The sequence below is a fragment of the Carcharodon carcharias genome, chromosome 4 (genome assembly GCF_017639515.1).
Source record: "Carcharodon carcharias isolate sCarCar2 chromosome 4, sCarCar2.pri, whole genome shotgun sequence".
NCBI classification, from domain to species: Eukaryota; Metazoa; Chordata; class Chondrichthyes; order Lamniformes; family Lamnidae; genus Carcharodon; species Carcharodon carcharias.
The window spans coordinates 112,583,555-112,608,271 of NC_054470.1; the positions used below are offsets into that span (position 1 = coordinate 112,583,555).

The window sequence follows — 24,717 nt, forward strand, 5'->3', positions numbered from 1 at the left end:
CCGTAAGCATACAACTCCTAAATGAGCCACACCGCACTTTCAGTGAGTGTCTCTTTATATGTGCTCAAGTGAAACCCCAATTAATCCTCTTCATTTGCATATAATTAACATCATTCACTTCAACTACTGCATGTACAGTGAATTCCACATACTCTCCATTCGCTAGGTAAAGAAATTTCTCCTGAATTTCCTATTGGATTTATGAGGGGCTATCATATATGAACATATGATAAGAGCAGAAGTAGGCTAGTTTGCCCCTTGAGCCTGCTCCTCCATTCAATAAGATCATGATTGATCTGTTTGTGTTTCAAATTCCCAGTCAGTCAGTCCCATTCCCCCACTCTATTCCCGTATCCCTGCAAGTTTATTTCCCTCAAGTGCCCATCCAATTTCCTTTTGAAGCTATTGATCATCCACCCTTGGGCAGCGAGTTCCCTGCCATTACCACTCGCTGTGTAAAAATGTTTCCACATTCCCATCTACCCCGATAACCTTTGATTCCCTTGCCTAGCAAAAATCTATCTACACCACCTTAAAAATACTCAATGACCCTGCCTCCACTGTCTTCTGAGACAGGGTGTTCCAAAGTCGCACAACCCTCAGAGAAAAAATCTCTCTTCATCTCTTGTCCTAAAAGGGCGACCCCTAATTTTAAAACAGTGCCTCCTAGTTCTGGACTCACCCACAAGAAGAAACATCCTTTGTACGTCCACCTTGTCAAGGCCATTCAGGATCTTATATACTTCAATCAAGTCACCCCTCATTCTTCTAAACTCCAGTGGAAACAAGCCCAGTCTGTCCAACCTTTCCTGATAAGACAACCCACTCATTCCAGGTATCAATCTAGTAAACCTCCTCTGAACTGCCTCCAACGCATCCTTCCTTAAATAAGGGGACCAAAACAGTACACAGTATTCAAGATGCAGTCTCATCAATGCCCTGTGTAACTGAAGCATAACATCCTTACTTTTGTGTTCAGTTCCTCTCGCAATAAAGGATAGCATTCCATTAGCCTTCTTAATTACTTGCTGTACCTGCATACTAACTTTTTGTGACTTTTGTGATATCTTCATGGCCCCTGGTTTTGAATAATTAGATATCTGAAAATGTCCAATTTGCATCAGAATATGGATTGGTTCTGGGGCCTGTTTTTTTTCCTGACCATTTCTTAAAAATTTAGCTCCTTGGAATACTTTGCTGACATAACGTCTCTCTCCGCAAGCTTGAGTCTTCAATGCTTTCTTTTTTTTTCAGGGAAGGCCCAGTTTCTTCACGTTGGAGAAATTGTGGATGGAATTGACATGAGAGCAGAGGTGGGGGTTTTGACGAGGAACATTGTCCTTGAGGGGGAGATGGAAGATTCCTGCTACGGTGACAACTGGTGTCAGTTCTTTAAGCATGATACATTTGGAGGGCATCTAAAGGTGAGTTTGATTGATGGTGACAAGCTGTCTGTCCTGTCTGAGGTTTAACTGTAGACTCGGGCCTGGCTTTAATTACAATTCTATAGCCAACATTGTAATGCATTTTCAAACCTTTATTCTTAGAGAATTTAGGGCAATGATGAGTGCTTGCAGGGAAGAATGTTTAATCTTTTCCATTATGCATTGTCGTCAACTGTCATGCAAACTGCATTATATTTCTCAAGCCCTCTCAGAATCTTGTATGCTTCAATGCGATCACTCCGCATTGTTCCAAACCCCAGAGAACATGGGCCCATTCTGCTCAATTTTCCTCATAGGACAATGCTCTCGCCCCAGAAATCAATCCATTGAACCCTTTCCCACAAGGTTCAGGGTTTACTGCTGTCCTTACGGCATCCTTGCTGAGGTAGTTCTATCCTGCTCTGGTATATAGAATGGCAGGAGTGTCTTGAGTTGTGGCTTCTGACCATCTGCAATAAATCAAACTAAAAATAATCCTCGGAGTCAGTGACGGGACTTGATCTTCCTTCTCGTGTTTCCTTTAAGTAGGAACTCAGTTCTAACCCTTATTTTGTTCCTCCATTGTGTTAAAGATTGTGAAGAATTTTACATCAGTTCATCTCTCTAATGTGGAGCTGGTACACATGGGTCAGCAGGTTATGGGCAGTTACCCTGTTCACTTCCACCTCTGTGGGGATGTGGATGAACGTGGGGGCTACAGATCGCCAACATATCTAAGAAATCTTGCAATTCACCATTGTTTCTCCAGATGCGTCACAGTCCACGCAACCAATGGCTTGTTGGTAAGTACTTTTTTGCCACCTGGTCTAGAATGTTACACCTTACTTGGAATTTACAGCACAGAAAGAGGCCATTCAATCCAACTGGCCCATGTCATTTCTATTCTACAAATGAGTCTCCACCCCAACAGCATATCCTTCTCTTACTTTCTTCCTCGTACTTATCCAGCTTCCCCTTAAATGCATCTATGCTATTCATCTCAACTACTCCCTGTGGTAGCAAGTTCCATTCTTAACCATTCTCTTGGATTTCTTAGTGACTATCTTATATTTATGGCCTGTAATTTGAACTTCCTGACAAATGGGAACATCTTCCCCCATTGAGTCTCTTCATAATTCTCAAAGACTTCAATCAGGTCGCCCCTCAGCCTTCTCTTTTCTAGAGAGAAAAGCCCTAGCCTGTTCAGTCTCTCCTCAGTGTTGTAACCTCTCAGTTCTGGCATCTTCCTTGTAAGTCTTTTCTGCACCTTTTCTTGTTCCTTCGTATTCTTTTGGTAACGTGGAGATAAGAACTGTACACAGCATTTCAGATGTAAACTTGAAGTTTGAAGGCATGAATTATTTCCTGATTACATTGGTTTATGCTGATTGTAGAGTGTGTGAAATGGTGTTAAAGATACTTTGCTGCCAGGTCATAGACCTTGAATATTTAAACAAGTGCAAGAAATCTTTGGCCAGAACATTCACCTTCTGGAAGTGGATAAATTGTATGGAGACTTAATATGTAGCCTGTGTTAACAACAACTTGCATTTATATGTCACCTTTAACATAGTGAAATGAGCAAGCCTCTTCAAAGAAATGCTATTGTATTTCTCCCGGGTGTCTCTCCCAGCAGTATCCTGGAGATTAATTTGCAGTTGCTGGAGACTCCAGGATAACCTTGGAGGGTTGGTGATCTCTAGTGTGACATGGTGCAGAAGCACACCGTGTAATCTCATCAGGAGTGAACCACCATCGTCGCCATATTGCTTCTGTTGACACCATTTTGTACAATTGTTGACAACTTTCTTATCAGGTGACATTCAGTTGGCTTCAGGTTGCTTGAGAGCTGTTTACAGGGTGGCCCTCACCTGCCTCCCCCCTTTTGAATGGTGCAAAATGAGAAACTTGATGGACCAAATCATTCCAAGAAAAAAAACACCAGAATTGTTTTTGTGTTTCTGTTTTTGCAGATAAGGGACACCATTGGCTATGACACACTGGGTCACTGTTTTTTCCTTGAAGATGGCATTGAGCAGAGGAACGTTCTTTACCATAACCTAGGCCTTGTCACCAAACCGGGGACTCTTCTGCCCACGGACAGGAACGATGTTATGTGCCCTTTGATTCTTAACAAAGTTTATGGCGATTACATCCCTGTGCCAGCGACTGACTGCAAGTAAATGTTGCATTTTTGGGGGCCGTGTCCATTTCTTGTGCGATTTGTCGGGAGGATTTTGTAATTCATAATGGTCAGAAGGGGCGATATTTGCCAACTTTTTTTTGAGTGCTTGGGCATATTGAGTACTAAAGATTTTCAACCTCCTTGGGTGGAATTTTCTGCGTCCAGGGGCATGTGCAATTGGGACAGAAAGCAAATACCCAGGGGTAAAAGATTGAAGGTACTCAGGCACAAGTATGTTGCACAAGTCATTACCTTACACCTGAATTTCCTCGCAGTTTTGCACCCGAATGCATCTTGGTGGCTCTGGCCCTGGGCTAAAGAGCTAGAAGCACAAGTTTCCTGCGATTGCACTGGTCGATGGATTTTTGGGTACTAAGGGAATGAAGGGATAGTGCGGGAAAACGGAGCTGATAGAAGATCAGCCACGATCTCATTGAATGATGGAGCAAGTCGCATGGTCTACTCGAGCTCCTATTTCTGATGCAATGCTGATTTTATAATTCTGTAAGGGCAGAGGACACCCCTCCAAGCAGGCAACAATTTAAAAATTATTCAGTTGCAACTCCTCTTCCTTTCTCCCTCAGGGCAGTTTCCACTTTCTGGGTAGCCAACCCCAACAACCACCTCATTAACAATGCGGCTGCAGGCTCACAGGTGAGTCCCTATTCGTGCCAGGTTACTAGTCACACTCTGGGAGTTTCTATGATAGGGTTCAGGGAGATGGAAGGCCAGGGCAAGGAATCTTAGCCAATTAGGTTGTGTAGTGCCCAATTTTTGGTATAAGTCATCAGGAAGCAAGAGAAACTCCAATATAATCAGCAGCCCTGTTGGAACACATATGGCCAGATTTGACTAGAGTGGGGCATCTCGTGGGTTGATGGAGTTAGATTTTTTTCTTTTATTCTTTAGCTCCAAATTTTTAAAAGAAAATTCATTCATGGGATGTGGATGTCGCTGGCTGGGCCAGCATTGCCCATCACTAGTTGCCCTTGAGAAAGTGGTGGTGAGCTGCCGCCTTGAACCGCTGCAGTCCATATGGTGTAGGTACACCCACAGTGCTGTTAGGGAGGGAGTTCCAGGATTTGGATCCAGCTTTTGCAAGCTATAGCTCACTGGGAGTGAGAGCTGATAACAAATTGGTGAGGGCAATGGGACATCTCAGACGTCGGTGAACAACAGGACCAACAGTCTATCCCCTTAACCAATGTGAGTTAAGGACTGAGAAAGAAACAGCGGAACAACAGAGAATGAAATCGGGTAAATTAGAATCAAATCAGGTCCAGAAAGAGAAATAAAGAGAAGGAAAGAAAGCTTGGTTTAAGAGAAAAGAAAAATAAAACTAAAAAAGAAATAAAAATTTACAAGTAAAAATCTCCAAAAATTCACTTCTGGAAGAATGAGACTCCACCTTTTAAAATGTTCACTTTCTGGGCCAGAGAGGCTGATTGGGAGTCCTCAACAGTTATATTGTTAAAAGGGTACTCATCTAATTAATAACCAGACTTGTGGTGAGGTCAATGGACAATTAATGTGTATTTCCAGCAAGTCCTCAAAAATAACAAGGAGGCTGAGGGCCCAGGTGTTGTTTGTGCAAAGCAATCAGAGAAATGTAGTAGATCAACCAGCGCGTTGTGCCAGTTGTCAGTTCACGCCATATCTTGTCCACGCCACAAGTTGCTGAACAATTTCCATGTTAATAACAGTGAGTGTCAGGACATTCAGGCCCATGATGTACAACTGACATTCAAATTGCCATCCTCGCCATTGGAATGAGAAGGGTCGTTTTATGCTCCCTGAAGAGAATAGGGCATGTTGGGGAGTTGTCATCCCAAAACTGAGTACAGTGGGTAGCTCACCCGATTTGTCTCCCTATATTCAGATTGTACTACAAAAAATCCTTCAAGGCAGCTAAAACCACAAGTGACTTTAAAGATTCAGGAACCAAGGTTGACCTATGTTGCCTCATCTCTAAGGGGGGATGTAGGTCTAATGTCACTTAAGCTAATGCTTTGGGGACATGGGTTCAAATCCCACCATGGCAGCTGGTGGAATTTGAATTCAATTAATAAAATCTGGAATTGAAAGCCTGACCATTGGTTGTTGTACAAATCCATCTGGTTTGCTAATGCCCTGTAGGGAAGGAAATCTGCTGTCTTTACCCGTTCTGGCCTACATGTGACTCCAGACTCACAGCTATGTGGTTGACTCTTAAATGCCCTCTGAAATGGATAAGCAAGCCACTCAGTTCAGGGAAATTAGAGACTGGCAACAAATTCTGGCCTTGCCAGTGATGCCCACATCCCATGAAAGAATAAAAAAAAATCCTGGAATGACTTTTTGATTTCTAGAAACGAGAAAAGAGAACACTGAGGGATGACCTGATGGGATCTTTAAAATTTTGAAAGGGTTTGATAGGGAAATGTCAAGTGGATGTTTCCACTTGTGGACAAGATCAGGATTAGGAGCCAAAAATATAAGATAGTCATCCATAAATCCAATTGGGAATTCAGGTGAAACTCCTTTACCAGAGAATGGTGAGAATATAGACCTCACTACCATAAGGAGTGGTTGAGATGAATTTTTTTTTTAATATTCATTCTTGGGATGTGGTTATCACTGGCTAGGCCAGCATTTATTGCCCATCCCTAATTGCCCTAATTGTGGTGATGAGCCAACTTCTTGAACCGCTGCAGTCCGTGTGGTGTAGGTATACCCACAATGTTGTTAGGGAGGGAGTCCCAGGATTTTGACCCAGCAACAGTGACGGAACAGCGATATATTTCTGAGTCAGGATGGTGTGTGGCTTGGAGGAGAACTTCCAGCTGGTGGTGTTCCCACGTGCCTGCTGCCCTTGTCCTTCTAGGTGGTAGTGGTTGTGGAGGTGCTGTCTGAGGAGTCTTGGTGAGTTCCTGCAGTATAATAGTATAGATGCATTTGAGTGGAAGCTAGATAAACACATGAGAAAGAAAGGAATAGAAGGATATGCTGATAGGATGAAACGAAGAGGAAAGGAAAAGGCTCGTGTGGAGTGTAAACACCAGCATTGACCAGATGGACCTAATGGCCTTTTCCATGCTATTATGTAATATAATATGTAATATGGTTTTGTAGTTGCCTGGTTATCATTTCTTAATATAAATTGGACTAAATGGATTGGCTATCAGGATCCCAATGCCTTGTGAATTGAACAGATTGGGGAAGAATCACATAGGATTGTGATTCTTGTATTGTGTATTAGAAAATTGATGATCCCTTCTCCAGTCTGTAACTGGAGCTGAATGGTCTACTCTATCCCTGTGTTCCACCCTGCAGTTGATCCATCGAAATTCCAGGTCCAATCCCTGGTCTGTGACTTCATCTGGGACAGCAGGCCTTGTGTTATGGAGAAGGGAAGGCCAGCCAGCATCTAATGATTTGAATTGTATAGAGCTCAAAGCTGTATGGCAGGAAAGCAAAGGATTAGTTTGTGCAGGAGGGGAGGAAAAGATATGCGAATATGTATGAATTTGATTCAGCTGCTTGCCTGTTTCAATACAGACACACCTCACCTGACCCAGAGCCATGTTAGCTCCTGGGAGAAGCCAAAGAAAAGGTTAAAATTCCCCTGTAACCTTCTGAAGCGATCAAAATTAGCCCAGGAGATTATTCTGGCCCTGACATACGTTTCCCCTCTTGTACGAGGTGATCTCAGTGCAGCCAGAAACAACCCTGACTCTCAATGAAGGAATTGTGTGAATCGATGTCTACTGGACGAGGTGGCATCCTGTTCCAGAGGAGAACAGTCGATCTCCTAACATTTAATCTAGAATCTAGCTCTGTACAATTACAAATTGTGATCCCAAGTCCTCCCCAAGCCCATTGAAAGAAGATTTAGTTATGGGGGAAATTGTTGATGGTGTGGGACCTCTCCCTGTAACTGATGTTGGCATTTTATTTGGTGAAACTGCACTTGGAGTCCTGTGCAAAGTTTTGGTCTCCTTACTTAAGGAAGGTATAGTCGCATTGGAAGCAGTTCAAAGAAGATTCACTTGACTGATTCCTGGGATGAAGGCATTGTCTTATGAGGAAAGGTTGAATAGGTTGGGCCTATACTCATTGGCGTTTAGAAGAATGAGATGATCTTATTGAAACATAAGATTCTGAGGGGACATCGCAGGGTGGATGCTGGGAGGATGTTTCCTCTCGTGAGGGAGTCTAGAAGTTTTTTTTTATTCATTCATGGGATGTGGGCATCGCTGCTAGGCCAGCATTTATTTCCCATCCCTATTTGCCCTTGTTCAGAAGGCAGTTAAGAGTTAACCACATTGCTGTGGATCTGGAGTCACATGTAGGCCGGACCAGGTAAGGACGGCAGATTTCTTTCCCTGAAGGACATTAGTGAACCAGGTGGGTTTTTACAGCAATCGACAATGGTCATCCAGATGTTTATTGAATTCAGATTTCGTCATCTGCCATGGTGGGATTCAAACCCTGGTCCCCAGAGCATTACCTTGGGTCTCTGGAATACCAGTCCAGTGACAATACCACTACGACACCACCTCCCTGAAGAGACTAAGGAGCAGAGTTCAAAATAAGGGGCCTCACATTTAAGATGGAGATGAGGAAAAATTTCTTCTCTCAGAGGGTGTTAATCTTAGGAATTCTCTTCCACAGAGCACAGTGGAGGCTGGGTCATTGGGTAATATTCAAGATTGACTTGATCAGGTTTCTGATTGACAAGGGAGACAGGCAGGAAAGTGGAGTTGAGGCCACCGTCGGATCAGCTATGATCTTATTGAATGGAGGAGCAAGCTAAATGGGCTGAATGGCCTACTCCTGCTCCTATTTCTTATGATCTTATTTTGCAGAGAGTTCAGTAAGAATGATTTTTAAGAACCCTTTTTTAAAAAGTGAGATGCTTTAAAATGCTGATCAGATGCAATTTTTAACCAATGGCTTCAGCGTTTGTCGTAGGAATAAATTCTGCTCTTTTTCCATTCAAAAGCGTGCAAGCTCACTTGTTTATTATTTACATTAGGATACTGGGATATGGTACTTGTTCCATAAAGCTCCCACAGGAGACTCCCAAGGGCTGTTCCCTGAAACTAAAGCTGAACTCACTCCACTGGGCACTTTCTACAACAACAGGGTTCATTCAAATTTCAAGGTAAGTGCCCTATCACTTGTATCATAGAATCAAAGAATGGTACAGCATTGAAGGAATCCATTCTACCCATCAGGCCTGTGCCAGGTCTTTGAAAGAGCTATCCAATTTGTCTCACTCCCCCTTCCCCGCTCTTTCTGCCGCTGCCTGCAAATTTTTCTCATTCAATTATTTATCCAATTCCCTTTTGAAAGTTACCATTAAACCTGCTTCTCCTTTCAGACAGTGCATTCCGGATCATAACCGCTTGCTATATGTATTTGAAAAAAAAGCTTCCTCCCATCACCTCTAGTTCTTTTGTCATTTTAACACTTAAACTTATGACTTTAGGAAAGAAGTGATGGGATTTATTTATACACGTTTCACAATCGCTTTTCACTGTTTTGCTTCCATTCAGAATTGGTTAGGTTTTTAAATATGAGATTGACACTTGTTCTTCCCTCTCCACCCCCCCAGGATTGCCAGCTCGGATTGGCTGTATTCCTGGAGGTTTCATCAAATGACCTCCTGTCTCCAGCTGTTCTACTCTCTCACTCCTGCTATTGGTCGTGTGTCCATTCTCATGGCGACCTGCCTTCCCACGCCCTATTGGAAGGCAAAAGATTCTCTGTTCCCCAGTTGGGTAGTTCAACTGTCAGTCAAGCAGCCTTATTTTCCCATCTCCAATTGGTTAACAAAAGCATTCAAGGTGAATGAAAATAACATATGATATGCCCCATGATATGTGTTGCAGCAGTGTTCTGGAGATTAGTATTCAATTTCTTAGAGACACTGAGCCAAACCTGCTGGATTGGCAACCTCTGGTCCCTTCTCCATTGCAAAGTGTTTCCTTGTTAATGTGCACAGGCGACTAAAGCCTGGAGTTTTCTTTAGAGTTTCTGTCTAACACTGAAATAAAACTACAGGATATAGACTGGAGCTCAGCGGGTTAGTGAATGACCATGTGCTACTGATATTGATTTTGGCTGGAAGGCAAATAAAAAAACATTTGGGCCACGATTTATTTTTCCAGAGGTGGCCTTCTCCAGTCTTATCTAAACATGAGGGATATTCAACATGGTGTTCTCACTTGCTTTTCTTCTGATGTTCTGATTTTTTTTGTGTTACTTTGCTTCAGTAATACGTTATTTCTTTTTCCAACTTTCCTTCAATCCCTTTTATTTCTGTTCACTGTCCTTTAACTTTTACTTAGAATCTCAGTGCACTATTTTGTATTTTGCTTTTCACCTCTATGTTTTTCCGTTTTACCTCCCTCTTCCTCCACTCCCTGTTTCCAAGCAGCTGAGGTTAGAGGGGGACATTCAGTGGAACCTTGACCATTCTCTGATGTATCTGTCTAAGCTGCTGCACCATCCCAGGGTAGAATTGGCATAAATTTCTTAAGGGGCAAAGCCCCTTCTCTTCTGCACCCCCTTGCCACCCCATATAATCCTTTGGAGACATGAGACAGCCAACTTCCCAATGAAAAGAAGAACTCGCATTTATATAATGCCTTTCATGACCCTAAAGTGCTTTACAACCAATGAATTTTTTTTTTGTTTGAAGTGTACTCGTGTTGTGGCTAACGTGGCTGCCAATTTTGAGCTCAGTAAGATCCTGCAAACAGCAATGAAATGGTAACCAGATGATTGGCTTTGTTGATGCTGGTTGAGGGTTAAATGTTGGCCAAGACAATATCAGTGAGTACTGTGCTCTGGTTTGTTTAAAGACCTATCCACAAATCCGTAAGGATTGAACCATCCCAATCTGTAAACATTCTGACTGTTTTGTCCTGTTACTGAAGAAAGTTTGTGTCCCCTCTTCCCTTCCCTTCCCATTTAGGGTTCAGATTTTGGATAGGGTGCAGATTGCAAGCACTTTTATTCAACAGCCATAGTCTTGGTTCTAGATTATGTAATGAACTGGGTTCTCCTAGGAGGTTTATTCTTGGCATTGTTTTGTAATTTGTACAAGGATAACGCGTAATGTGTTATAACGTTGGTGCGGTCTTCCTGTAATGGCTCCTGATCCTTATTGCTAGGCTGGATTATTCATTGACAAGGGAGTGAAAATCACCAATGCCAGTGCTGATGACCCAAGGGAGTACCTCTGTTTAGACAACAGTGCGAGGTGAGTCAGGACATTGACCTTTTGGCAAAGGAACCAATTATTTTCATTTGATCTGGAAATTGCATTTTTTTCCCCTTTTATTCATTCATGGGACATGGGCATCACTGGCAAGGACGGCATTTGTTGCCCAATAATTGCCCTTGAACTGAGTGGCTTGCTAGGCCATTTGAGAGTTAACCACAGTGCTGTGGGTCTGGAGTCACATGTAGATCAGACCAGGTAAGGACGGCAGATTTCCTTCCCAGAGGACGTTAATGAACCAGATGGGTTTTTATGACAATCGATATTAGTTGTCATGGGCACCATTACTGAGACTAGCTTTTAATTCTAGATATTAATTGAATTCAAATTCCAGGAGCTGCCGTGGTGGGATTTGAACCCCAGAGCATTATCCTGGGCCTCTGGATTACTAGTATAGTGATGTTCACACCGCGCTATGTCACCCCTTATTTCTCTGTGGTGACAGCATAAAGAAAACTCCATGTATGATGTGGTGGAATGGGCTTGTGTTTATATAGCATCTTTCACGACCCCAGGACATCCCAAAGCGCTTCACAACTAATGAAGTACTTTTTGATGTGCAGTCACTGTTGTAATGTAAGAAACGTGGCAGCCAATTTACATACAGCAAGCTCTCACACATAGCAATAATGAAAAAATAATTTTTTGGGGGTTATGTTGGTTGAGGAATAAATGTTTGCTAGCTGATCCTTTCTGCTCTTCTTTGAAAGAATGTCTGTGAGATCTCTTGTGGTCACCTGAGAGGTTGGACAGGACCCTGGTTTAATGACTCATCTGAAAGATGGCATCTCCAATAGTATAGCACTCCCTCAGTACAGGTGCCAGGAGTGTTGACCAAGATTTTGCGCTTGGGACTCAGGAGTGAGATTTGAACCCACAACCAGCTGCCTTGGAGGCAAGAGTGCTACCCACTGAGCCAGGGCGGACACTATCGTACAAAAAAAAATCACATTTCTCAGGAAATGCTTTTTGTTTCAGTGGAATCTTTCTGGCTTGGTTTATAGAGAGTAAATATTATATTGTAGAGCCGTCGAGGCACAGGAGGCCATTCAACCCATCAAATCCATGCCTGCTCTCTCTAGAGGAATCCAGTCAGTCCCATTTCCCCGCTCATTCCCTGGAGCCCTGCAAGTTTGTTTCCTTCGAGTGCCCATCCAATTTTCTTTTGAAATCATTCATCTCATTCTGCTCCTGAGTTTGCTGTGGTGCTGTTAAGTCGTATTCTGTGCTGCCATGGCATCAATTAAGCGATGATTAAAGGTCATTTGCCCCATTGAAGTACAACTTCCCAGTATCCTAACTCTCCCCCATCACAGCATCCAGTCATTTCTCCTAACAGGGGAAATGCCCGTTGCAGAGATCCAGTAATTCCATCTGTGGGATGTTGTTCAGTATCTTTAAGGTTTTACCCATTTATGTTAAGGTTCCGTCCTCACCAAGATGCTGATCCACAGAAGCCGCGTGTGGCAGCCCTCATCGACAGGCTGATAGCGTTCAAAAATAATGACCATGGAGCTTGGGTCCGAGGAGGAGACGTCATATTTCGGAATTCAGGGTAGGTGATGTTCTAATGTGCTGTTACTTTTCTGAGCAGGATTGAAAGGAGAGGCTTGAGGCGCTTACGTTGAATCTACAGATCTAAACAGGCCACACGACGCAACTGTTCCATGCTGGCACTTATCCTCTCTGTGAGCTTCCTCCCACTCATACTTCATCTCGCCCTGTCACCTTACCCTTCTATTCCTGTCTCCCTCAAGTGTTTATCCAGCTCGCCCTCAAATCCATCCATGTTATTCACCTCAGCCAATCCCTGTGGTAGTGAGTTCCACTTTCTCCCCACTCTGAGGCCATTGGCGTGTGTTGGAAGGATTATTAGGTTAATACTCGACGCATTTGGCTGTGTCTCTGCATCTCTAACCTTGTTCAAACCAATTTTTTGGTCACCTCCTTCGTGCTACCACCTTCTTTGGCCCAGCCTCCATCTTTGTTTGATTACATCTGTAAGAAGCCACCGTCACACTCTTAACAGCCTGCTTCTATTTACTTTCAAGTTTCCTTTGCATTCCTTGACCAAACAGGGAACCGGCTTCCAGGGCTCTACCAATCCTGGGATGCAGCCAAAGATTAAAGTTCCTCTCCCACGTACCAATTAGCCCACTCCTGTCCTCACTCAATGCGATGCATTGGCATCTCAGCTTTTTAAAATGCAGACAAATGTCCCAAAGGTGTTTGCTTCTCACAGATGTAACCAAACAAAGATGGAGGCTGGGCCAATGAAGGCGATAGCAGGAGCAGGGTGACCAAAAGCTTGGATAAAAGAGAGATTGGTTTTAAGGAGGTTAGAGAGATGGAGAGACAGCCAAATGGGTTGAGTCTCAACCTACAAATCCTTCCAACACACGCCAATGGCAGGCGATAAGAGTGGGAGAGATTCCTGGTTAATGGTGGGGCTGAAAGGGATGGGGTGTGGGTGGGAAGATGCATAAGAGTCAGAGGAACAGAGATCAGGGGATGGGATGTGGGGATGGGGCTGGATAAGACTACAGAGATGGGAAGGGGAGAAAGAACTTGCATTTCTTTAGCTCCTTCCACAACCAGAGGGTGTCCCAAAGCACTCTGCAGCCAATGAAGTACTTTTGAAGTAGCCACTGTTGTAATGTAGGGAACACAGCAAGATCCCATAAACAGCAATGTGATAATGACCAGATAATCTGTTTTTTGTGATGTTGGTTGAGGGGTAAGTATTGACCAGGACACTGGGGAGACCTCTCCTGCTCTTCTTCAAAACTGTAGCCTTGGGATCCTTTACATCATCCTGAGAGCACAGACAGGGCCTTGGTTGAACATCTCAACCAAAGGACAGCACTTCTGACAGTGCAGCATTCCCTCAGCACTGCACTGGGAGTGCCAGCCTTGATTGTTGCTCTCAAGACTTTGAGTGGGACTTGATCCCATGCCATTTGGCTCAGAGGCAAGAGTGCTACCAACTGAACCATGGCTGACACTAATTGGGAGGAATGAATAGATTTTAAAATAAGAACGATCATTTTTAAGTTGGAGGTATTGGGAGCTAAGCTAAGGTGGAGGCTGGGCCAAAGAAGGCGATAGCAGGAGGGGGTTGACCAAAAGCTTGGATAAAAGAGAGGTTGGTTTTACCAATGTTAGAGAGGCAGAGACACAGCCAAATAGGTCGAGTATCAACTTGCAATTCATTCCAACATACGCCAGTGGCAGACAATAAGAGCAGGAGAGATTCCTGGTCAGCAAATAAATACCAGAGCGATGGGAAAATGGGATTTCTCCAATTGGTTAGGGTATGGGTGGGCAGAGTTTTGGATAAACTTTAAATTTATGAAGTATGAATGATTAGCTAGGAGCATGTTGGAACAGTCATGTCTGGAGGTGACACTAGGTGGATCACATGTAGGCTAGACCAGGTAAAGACAGCAGGATTCCCTCTCTGTCAGACATTCATGAAATAGTCAGATTTTCACGGAAATCTGACGTACTGATACCAGATGTTTTCTTTAAACTGATTTCAAAGTGTCAAACCAGGTGGGTTTTGGGTTAATATTGCCTGGATTACTAGCCCAGAAACATAATCAGTGCGTTACGTACCCCAAAAATAAGTTTTATATTGTGTCTCCCCTTGCATAAAAGCAGCTGACAGCTGCAGCTTTAATCTTTCAGCTCATGGAAACAATATTAGCAGATCTATTCTTGTTTGTCAAGACCCTACCCAACAACTTGCATTTATATAGCACCTTTTCACAGAATCACAGAATGTTCTGGGGCAGAAGGAGGCCATTTGGCCTACCATGTCTGCACCAGCTCTCTGAATAAGCATTATGACTTAGTGCCATTCTCCTGCCTTTTCCCTGTACCCTTGCACATTGTTTCTATTCAGATAATCATCTAATGCCCTCTTGAATGCCTCGATTGAACCTGCCTCCACCACACTTCCAGGCAACGCATTCCAGACCCGAACCACTCGTTGTGTGAAAAAAAATTTTCTCACGTCACATTTGCTTCTTTTGCAAATCACTTTAAACCTGTGCCCCCTCGTTCTCAATCCTTTTATGAGCAGGAACAGTTTTTTCCTGTCTACTCAATCCAGCCCCCTCATGATTTTGAACACCTCTTTCAAATCTCCTCTTAGCCTTCTCCTCTCCAAGGAAAACAGTCCCAACCTCTCCAATCTATCTTCATAACTGAAGTTTCTCATACCTGGAATCATTCTTGTAAACCTCTTCTGCACTTTCTTCAATGTGTTCATACCCTTCCTGTAGGGTGGCGCCCAGAACTGTACACAATACTCCAGCTGTGGTCTAACTATCATTTTACATAAGCTTAGCATAACCTTCCTGCTCTTGTATTCCATGCCCCTATTAATTAAGCCCAGGATTCTGTATGCTTTATTAACTGCTGTCTCCACCTGTCCTGCCACCTTCAATAATCTATGAATATATACACCCATTCCCTCTGCTCCTGCACACCCTTAAGAATTGTACCCCTTATTTTACATTGTCTCTCTGTGTTCTTCCTACCAAAATGCATCACCTCACACTTCTCCATATTGAACTTCATCTGCCATCTATCTGCCCACTCCACCAACTTGTCTGTGTCCTTTTGAAGTTCTGTACTGTCCTTAAAGTTTACAATGCTTCCAAGCTTCATATCATCTGCAAATTTTGAAATTGTCCCCTGCACACCAAGATCTAGATCATTAACATATATCAGGAAAAGCAAGGGTCTCAATACCGACTGCTGGGGAACTCCTAACGTGCATCACAAAAACGTTTTTGACACTGAGCCACATAAAATGGTATTACAACAGGTGACCAAAAGCTTGGCCAAAGAGCTAAGTTTCAAAGAAGCATGTTAAAGGAGAAGAGGGGGGTGGAGAGGTTTACGAAGGGAGTTTCAGAGCTTAAGGCTTTGGCAGCTGAAGTCACAGCCACCAATGGCAGAGTGATTAGAATGGGGAATGTACCAGGCAATACACGCTCTATAAAAAGAAACAAAAATACCTGGAAAAACTCAGCAGGTCTGGCAGCATCTGCGGAGAGGAACACAGTTAATGTTTCGAGTCCAAATGACCCTTCAACAGAACTAAGTAAAAATAGAAAAGAGGTGAAATATTAGTTGGTTTAAGGAGGGGTGGGGGTGCGTGGGACAAGAAGAACTGGATAGAGGGCCAATAATTAGAATGGGGATAGAGGGTGGAGATAACCAAAAGATGTCACAGACAAAGGTGGTGATATTATCTAAAGGAATGTGCTAATTAAGGGTAGAAAGCAGGACGAGCAAGGTACAGATAGCCCTAGTGGGGATGGGTTGGGGGAAGGGATCAAAATAGGCTAAAAGGTGGAGATAAAACAATGGATGGAAATACACTTAAAAATAATGGAAGTGGGTGGGAAAAGAAAAATCTATATAAATTATTGGAAAAAGGGGGATCGGAAAGGGGGTGGGGATGGAGGAGAGAGTTCATGATCTAAAATTGTTGAACTCAATATTCAGCCCGGAAGGCTGTAAAGTGCCTAGTCAGAAGATGAGGTGCTGCTCCTCCAGCTTGCGTTGAGCTTCATTGGAACAATGCAGCAGGCCAAGTATGGACATGTGGGCATGAGAGCAGGGTGGAGTGTTGAAATGGCAAGCGACATGGAGGTCTGGGTAATGCTTGCGACCAGACCGAAGGTGTTCTGCAAAACGGTCACCCAGTCTGCGCTTGGTCTCTCCAATGTAGAGGAAACCGCCCACTATAAATTTTCTTCGTACAGGGCAGGCTACGAACTCATCTGACCACTACTGTGTGTCCATGGCCAGTTTACGTTTTAGTCTTCATTCTGCTGGAGATTTGACAGAGGTGTGAGCATCTGGTTGATTTCAATGTTCAGTATGTTTCGGATTGCTGTGTGGCTGGGCAAGCACACATGCACTTTAGAGGGAACGTTGGTAGTTTTCAGTCCCTGGTTAACCGTTGCCTGTGTGTATCACTTTTCTTTTAATCTTTCAGGTTTTCTGACAATGGAATTGGACTGTCGTTTGCTAGGTAAGAGAGACGGACACGTGAATGTAAGGAAACAGAAACTGCCAGAAACACACAGTGATTTAACCTTTCACCTGTCGCACTTTGTTTGAACTCAGTGATTGTGGACTATCGGCTGAGAGATGGCAGCAGCTGCTGTTTGTTTTTAATTCATAAGTTACAGGCCGTACAGCTTACACCACCCGTGCGTCGCCTGGACCATATTTGGGTGAATAACATCGATTACAAAGGCAGTGTTTAAACCGCATTAAGTCCATCACCTCCTTCGGGCAGTTTGCACATAAACTGCACAAATGTGCAAGTTCTACTAAATGTTTTTCCTGGTGTGGAAATTGAAAGTTGCATGCTTAAGGAGTTAAATTGTTCATTTTAAAGAATCGGCATTGTTTCACACCGTGTCTAATTGCAGAAATTGACTCCCCTCTGGAGTCAAAAGCTCTCTTTCAGTAACTTCATGTTTGTTGGCCTTTTTGACTCTAGCACCTTGTTAATACTGTCAGTTTCTGGGAGGTTCCTATAATTTTCTTCACAAGTCCATGATGGGTGCTTAATTTTTGGCAGGGAGTGGTGGGAATAGGAACCCGACTCACGTCCCAGTGTAGCGACCTGGAACTGCCCTCTTCACACACCGGCTCGTGGAAATCTGCAACTCTCTGCCCCCAAAAAGCAGCTGAGGCTGGGATCAATCACAAACGTCTTGAGATTGATAGATGGATGAGAATTAATTTTAGGAATGAGAAAATGCTACATGTCCTTTTTCTCGATTGTTCAAATCCGCCCATCATCTTTTCATGCCCCTTTGGACTGGCTTGTTAACCCTATGCATCGGTCTTTGTGCATTTTATTTTTATTGTTCGTTCACAGTATGTGGGGCATCAATGGGATGACCAGCATTTAATTCCCGTCGCTAAACTGAGTGGCTTGCTGGACCATTTCAGAGTCAACCACGTTGCTGTGGTTGTCTGGAGTCACATGTAGGCCAGACCGCATAAGGACAGCAGATTTCCTTCCCTAAAGGACACTAGTGAACCAGATGGGTTTTACACCTTTATTGAGACCGGCTTTTTATTGCAGGTTTAATACATTAAATTTAAATTCCTCAGCTGCCGTGGTGAGATTTGAACCCATCTGATCTAGGATGGGCAAATGCTTCTCACCTGTCAAGGTCGTATGTCAACTTTGTCACCGTTTTAAGCTGATTGGCAAAAGAAGCAACAGCGGCCTGAGGAAAAATTTTTTTTAACGCAGCAGGTGGTTAGGATCTGGAATGCACTGCCTGAAAGTGTGGTGGAGGCGGGTTCAATCGTGGCTTTCAAAAGAGAACTGGATCATTATCTGAATAGAAGAAAAACATTTGCAGGGCTGCGAGGAACAGGCAGGGGAGCGGCACGAGGTGAATTGCTCTTGCTGAGAGCCAGCACAGACTCGAAGGGCCGAATAGCTTCTTTCTGTTCTGTAACCGTTCTGTGATCCCATATGATATGATTCATGTGTGCAGGTCGTGAGCCTAAACTTTTTGGATTACAAGTCTGGGGCATAGCCGCTATGCTACAGCACCCATACCATAAAGCAGCAAAAAGAATTGGAAGGTCAATGCTCCCATTTTGTTTCCTAATGAGTAACTGTTTCCACAGTGACGGGAGCTTCCCAAAGGACGAAGGTTCAAGTCAAGAGATCTCAGAATCTCTGTTTGTTGGAGAAAGTGGGAACTATGGATCCCAAGGAGGCCAGAACAAATATTGGGGTGTCGGTGGGGTTGATGGGAAAAATCGCACACTGCCAAAAGACAAGTAAGGTTCTTTAATTAATCTCGGAACCCTGTGAGCATATCCTGTTATGCAAAATATTGCTAAAGTATGAGACAACAGATCTAGGCTTGTATCCCCCTGGAATATAATAGGTTAAAGAGTGATCTGATTGCTTTAAAGCTTTTAGGATTTTGCAAGGAATTGATAAGGAGAATGGTGGGAGAGTTGAGGACAAGGAGACATAACCTTAAAATCAGAGCCAGGCCCTAGTTAGTAAACATAAAAGCAAAATCCTGCGGATGTTGGAAATCTGAAATAAAAACAGAAAAGGCTGGAAAAACTCAGCAGGTCTGGCAGCATCTGTGGAGAGAGACTCTTCTTCAGGGCTCTGAATGTTAACTCTGTTTCTCTCTCCACTGATGTGACCAGACCTGCTGAGTTTTTCCAGCATTTTCTGTTTTTATTTCAAGTTAGTAAACATTCGCGCAAAGAAAGTGTGGAACTCTCTCTCCCACAAAAGTAGTAGATTCAAGTCGAATTATTTATTTTAAGTATGAGATTGGTGGTCTTTGCTACACAAGGCCATTGAGGGTTGTGGAGCCAGGACGGGTGGATGGTGTTGGGTTCCCAATCGACCATGAGCAGATTAAATTGCGGAACAGGCTCGAGGAAGTGAATGACCAACTCCTGCTCCAAATTCTGAGGTAAGATTGATGTTTAATAGCTAGATCAATCATCCTTGTATGGTGCTGAAATCTTGTGAAGCTCTTGGAAATGCCCAATCAAAAAAAAAATCCCTCAGTCTCTCCCCAAGCCCAGAGCAGCATAAGAAAAGATTGACCTGGGTCCATCCAATCTGGCATGTTGTAATTTCCGACTGCCTTTGTCTCCCCAGCGATCCCCTCCCTATTCTTAATTCGCTCCTGCCAGTCTCGTACCTGCTAACTCTCACGACTAGTTTTCTTTCTAATGACACGTCCTGTCAAAAGCTCCACTTTAAAATAAGCCACATTTATCTTGTGCAACTTCTCTATACCCTTGATTGCTTAATTAAAAGTAGTCTTTACCTATCGAACCTTCTTCAGTTCAGATGGCTTCACTGGATAGCAACTCTGTCTCTCTCCCAATGTAGTCACTCAATCAATATCTTATTATCTTGTTCTCTACCTTCCACAGCCTGTGGACATCATGTTTCATTCATGATAGTTTGCAAGTTTTAACAAACAGATATGAACTCCTACCTTTGTCCTTAGATTCTCTTTCTCCTTTAATATTCTTGGCCTCCTTCTATGCTTAATATCAAATGAAGTTCCCACATTTGGTTGCAAGAATAAACTCTTTTTTTTCTGTTTAGACAGAAGTTTTACGTATTCTCTTTTTTCCGGCTTCAAAACAGGACTTTCCCCATCCGAGGATTTCAGATTTACGATGGTCCCATTCACGTTACTAAGACAACCTTCCAGAATTACATGGCAACACCTGTCCGATTCACCAGCGCTGTAGGATTCTTCCTAAAGAACCCCTGGCAACTGACTCCCAAGAACAGTTTGTCTCTGGTGAAGTTTGGCATGAGTGTATGTCCGTCTTGTTCTTTGCCTTTTTGAGATATTCGTGCATGTTGTAAAATTCTTTGGATTATCGACAAATACGACAGTCAGATCACCAGACCATAAATTTCCAAACAGCAACTTGCATTTATATAGCGCCTTTTAACATAGTAAAAGGTCCCAAGGCACTTCACAGGAGTATTCGCAAGCAAAATTCGACACTGAGCCGCATAAGGAGATATTAGGACAGGTAATCAAAAGCTTGGTCAAAGAAGTAGGTTTTAGAGAAGGTCTTAGGAGAGAAAGGAGCAGCAGAGGGGCTCAGGGAGGCCTAGGCAGCTGAAAGTCCATGGTTGAGTAAAGGAAATTGGGATGCTCCAGAGGGGTTAACTAAAGGAGTGCAGAGCTGTTGGAGGTTTATAGGACTGGAGGACGTTTCCGAGATGGGGAGGGCTATGGTCATGCAGGGATCTTGGTGAGTTGTAGAAATCCATGGGCAGGATTTTGCCCTTGGCGGGCAGGCTTGGGAGCAGCTGGGAAAAGGTGCGCTGCCCCTGACCACGAATTCACATTGGCTGGCCAAGTAATAGCCGGCCAGCGTGAAAGGTGCTCTGAAACACTCAGCGCTGTTGGGGTGGGGGGTGGGAGGAGGGCGAGCATGGAAGTCTGCGCATGCACGGGGGAGTGGGCGCTGACAGCTCGCTGAGGGCACAGAGCTGCCTCAGGGAGCTAAAGAATTGTACAAAGGAAAATAAAGATTTTAGAAATGATATAAACTTGCCCCCACATATGATTGTCACATGAAGAGGGACATGTTTAAAATGAAGTCAAAAATTTTTTCCTGGCTTTTTTTATTTACCATTGGAAACCTCATCCCGCCCGTGGATGAGGTTTTGTAAAAAATGCAAAGGCCGCCTGGCCTATTCGCCCGCCTGCCCATCAACTGAATGTTTGAATGGGCAGCGAAAGATACAAATTAATTACTTACTTAAGGGCCTCAGTTGTCGGCGGGCGCGCTGCCGACTCTCGCGCGCACCCACTGGCCAAAAAATCGCAGGACACTCGCCTGATGTCATCGCGCGTGATTTTACGCCTGATCAGGTTGGGCACACGCCTGCCCGCGGGGCATAAAGTTCCATCCCAGGTGATGATGCATAATTATTCACAGTTAAAGTTATTATATGCTGTTTTGTTGTGCCTTAAAGCTGGGGTGTTGTCTGATTGGATACCCCCTTTGAATATTCACTAATTGTTCTGTGGTTTATGAGTATAAGAAACATTGATTACCATTCTTATGGGATGGTTCCTACATAGATACAAGTGCTTGTTTTCCACTGTTACTTGTGCCCTTGTTGATTTTTCTTTTGGTTCCCTGTTCTCTCTTATCCCAATCTCTCCGGGAAAATGTTGATTCAATGCTGGAGTAAAGGGTCCCAACCTCCCTCCAGTACCGTAACTAAGCACCTATTCAAGATGGTGAATGTTAGCAGGTCAATCCACAGTGCAGACCATCACCGCTGTGTCTGAGTCTGGTTTTTGGCACAATGTTCACTGGTGAACACGCTTTCCAGCTGAAAGTCCTGGGGCAGTGTTGGGGGGAGGTTATTGGGGGAGCCTCAGTTTAACTTCCCTTCCGAAAGATGGCACCTCTGGCAGTGCAGCACTCCCTTGGTACAGTGCCATCTTGGAATATGTGCTCAAGTTTCTAAGGAGCAAATGTCATTTGATAGAGATCAGGAGTGGAAATTGGCTGATGGCTGTTTTAATTTTTTTCACACATCTGTCTTGAGCAATGAGAACTAAGGTTAGCCACCCCACCCCCAGTCAAAATGGGATCACAATAGGCCAAACTTGGCAGCTTCTATGCTGTGCAGTGATATTCTGCATTCGGCGGTGTAGTAATTAAGTGAGCAACTTGACTGCCTTCTGCTGGCATTCTGAACAACCTTTGGTGTGAAATAGTCTCAAGATCATAGACTGATACAGCACAGAAAATCATGCTTTTGGAAGAGCTATTCAATTCATCCCAATGCCCCTGCTTTTTCCCCATAGCCCTGCAGTGTTTTTCCCCTTCAAGTATTTATCCAATTCCCTTTTGAAAGTTAGGGTTGAGTTTGCTTCCACTGCCCTTTCAGGCAGCGCATTCCAGATCACAACAACTCACTGTGTTAATTTTTTTAAAAAAAATAATATATCTCCCCACTGGTTCTTCTATCTGTTATCTTACCGAAGGACAGCACCTCTGACAGTCCAGCAGTGAGGGCACTATAACAAGATGCTTACAGACTTTTCAATATACTGCACTTACATCAGTAATGGTCTGCTCGCAACACATTTGACTGCATTTACACCCCCCCCCCCACCAGGTGTCCTTGAGAGTTTTCTTTGGCAAGCCGGGCCCGTGGTTTGAAGACTACAATCTCGACGGCGACAAGAATGCCGTGTTCCATGACATTGATGGCTCCGTGACAGGATACAGAGACACGTATGTAGGCCGCATGGATAACTTCTTGATCCAGCATCCCAACTGCGAGAATGTCACGTCCTGGTTTGGCTCAGTTTGCAGTGGAAAATACGCTCAGGTAAAAAAAGAAACGAGGACAGTTCGGCTGTGGGGGTGGGGGGTTCACGCCTCTAGAGTGGGACTTGAGCCCAGGACCACCTTGCTTCGGTGTGAGTGCTCCCCACTGAGCTGAGGCTATATTTGCTTGCTAGCCCAATCAGATTTAAAGAGTCCTTTGTAGGTTACCACACACAAGCTGTGCACTTTGAGTCCAACGTGGTCACTTGTGCTGAGTAGACAGGCAAATTCCTTTGATTCAACTGTTAATTTCTCAATGCGGAGGTCGGTCCCACACAACGGTACCTGACCTTTGCACAGTATGACTCAATTCTGAGGCTACGACAGGTGGAGTGAGATGACTCTGCCTTAATGTATGGCCGTAATTATCAAAAGATGCTGGTCTTTCTTGAAGGCAATTAGGGGTGGGCAATAAACGCTGGTCTAGCCTGCGATGCCCACATCCCATAAATGAGTTTTAAAAAAAGATTGACTTTAGTTGTTTTTCTTAGAGAATTGATTGAATAGGCACTGCACAGTTGATTGGTGTCCAAAAATCTCTCAGCTCTTGTTTTGAGTGATTTATTAACTCAATTGAATCTGTGTCCTTTTCTCCCTCAGTGATTAAAGTTTGGATTGGTTTTCATTTGCAAATCTCTTCAGAGCTCATCAATATTGGTTTATTGAGATTACATTCACATTAAGTACCACCTCATTTTTCCCAATTAAAGAAAAGCAGGATAGAAAATAGAGTTCCCCAGTCAACTGCGTGCAGACTCTCCTAGCTATAGGACTTGATGATCGCAGCACTAAGACACGGTTGCAATGGATAGCCTTCGCCAGTACACCCGCTTCAATTTGATGGGCTTGGTGGTACTTAGAACCAGAGGCCGCAGTTTCAAAGTCAGGGGTCTCCAATTTAAGACAGAGATGAGGAGGAATTTCTTCTATGAGGGTCGTTTAGTGTTTGGAATTCTCTTCCCTGGAGAGCAAGTGGAGGTTGGGCCACTGAATATATTCACAGTTGAGTTGGACAGATTTTTGATCGACGAGGAAGCTGAGCTTTATGGGGGGGATGGGCAGGGAAGTGGAGTTAAGACTACATCAGATCAGCCGTGATCTTATTGAACGGCGGAATAGGTTCGAGGGACCGAATGGCCTATACCTGCTCCTGTTTCTTAGGTTTTTAGGTTCTTATGAAAAATGCAATAATTATTGCTCATCAAAGTTATGGATGGGAAGGGGAAGTGTTTCTCATTGGTGGTCCCCATTGTCAGCATTTGGGCAGGTCCAGCAAGGTTAGGAGCAGAGTGGAGCTTCCTCTACTTTACTCCAACTTTAGAGTAAGACCACCTAACCTGGTTTTGTGCAGCAAGCTGGTATGTTGTGATTGACTAAACACAACTTTAAGAAGAGTGAGGGACTTGCGTTTAGTATTTCCCTAGCGTATTCATGACTTCAAGACATCCCAAAGAAAGAAAGACTTGCATGTGTATAGCATCTTTCATGACCTCTGGACTTCCCAAAGCAGATGCAGTACTCTTGATATGCCGTCACTATTGTAATGTAGGAAAACGGAAGCTATAATTAGTGCATCGCAAGCTCTCACAAACAAAGTGATAATGACCTGAAAAACTATTTTTAGTGATGTTGGTTGAGGGATGAATATTGGCCAGGATGTTGGGGAGAAATTCCCATGGTCTTTTTCAAAACAGAGTCATGGGACCTTTTATGTTCAACTGAGAGGGCAGACAGAACCACAGCTTAATATTTCACCCAAAATGCAGCACCTTTGACAATGCAGCACTCCCTCAATACTGCACAGGGAGTGTGAGCCTAGATTTTTTGCATTCCAAATTCCTGAACTGGGGCTTGCACTCACAACTTCCTGAGTCAGAAGCAAGTGTGCTACCCGCTGAGTCATGACA

At 43.8% G+C, this 24,717-nt stretch overlaps 1 protein-coding gene across 3 annotated transcripts in view; it reads left to right on the forward strand.

The window, feature by feature from the left end:
* cemip2 (cell migration inducing hyaluronidase 2) overlaps positions 1–24,717 on the forward strand; it is a 79,420-nt gene that overhangs the window by 39,324 nt on the left and 15,379 nt on the right. For 2 of the 3 annotated variants that reach the window (XM_041186708.1, XM_041186709.1), the window contains exons 7-17: positions 1,255–1,424; positions 2,018–2,227; positions 3,398–3,603; positions 4,194–4,263; positions 8,627–8,755; positions 10,773–10,861; positions 12,306–12,437; positions 16,902–16,937; positions 18,569–18,724; positions 20,079–20,256; positions 22,596–22,811. In XM_041186708.1, the coding sequence (XP_041042642.1) occupies positions 1,255–1,424; positions 2,018–2,227; positions 3,398–3,603; positions 4,194–4,263; positions 8,627–8,755; positions 10,773–10,861; positions 12,306–12,437; positions 16,902–16,937; positions 18,569–18,724; positions 20,079–20,256; positions 22,596–22,811 (1,592 nt within the window). The remainder of the gene's footprint in view (positions 1–1,254; positions 1,425–2,017; positions 2,228–3,397; positions 3,604–4,193; positions 4,264–8,626; positions 8,756–10,772; positions 10,862–12,305; positions 12,438–16,901; positions 16,938–18,568; positions 18,725–20,078; positions 20,257–22,595; positions 22,812–24,717) is intronic. The other variant, XM_041186710.1, reaches the window with a different exon arrangement.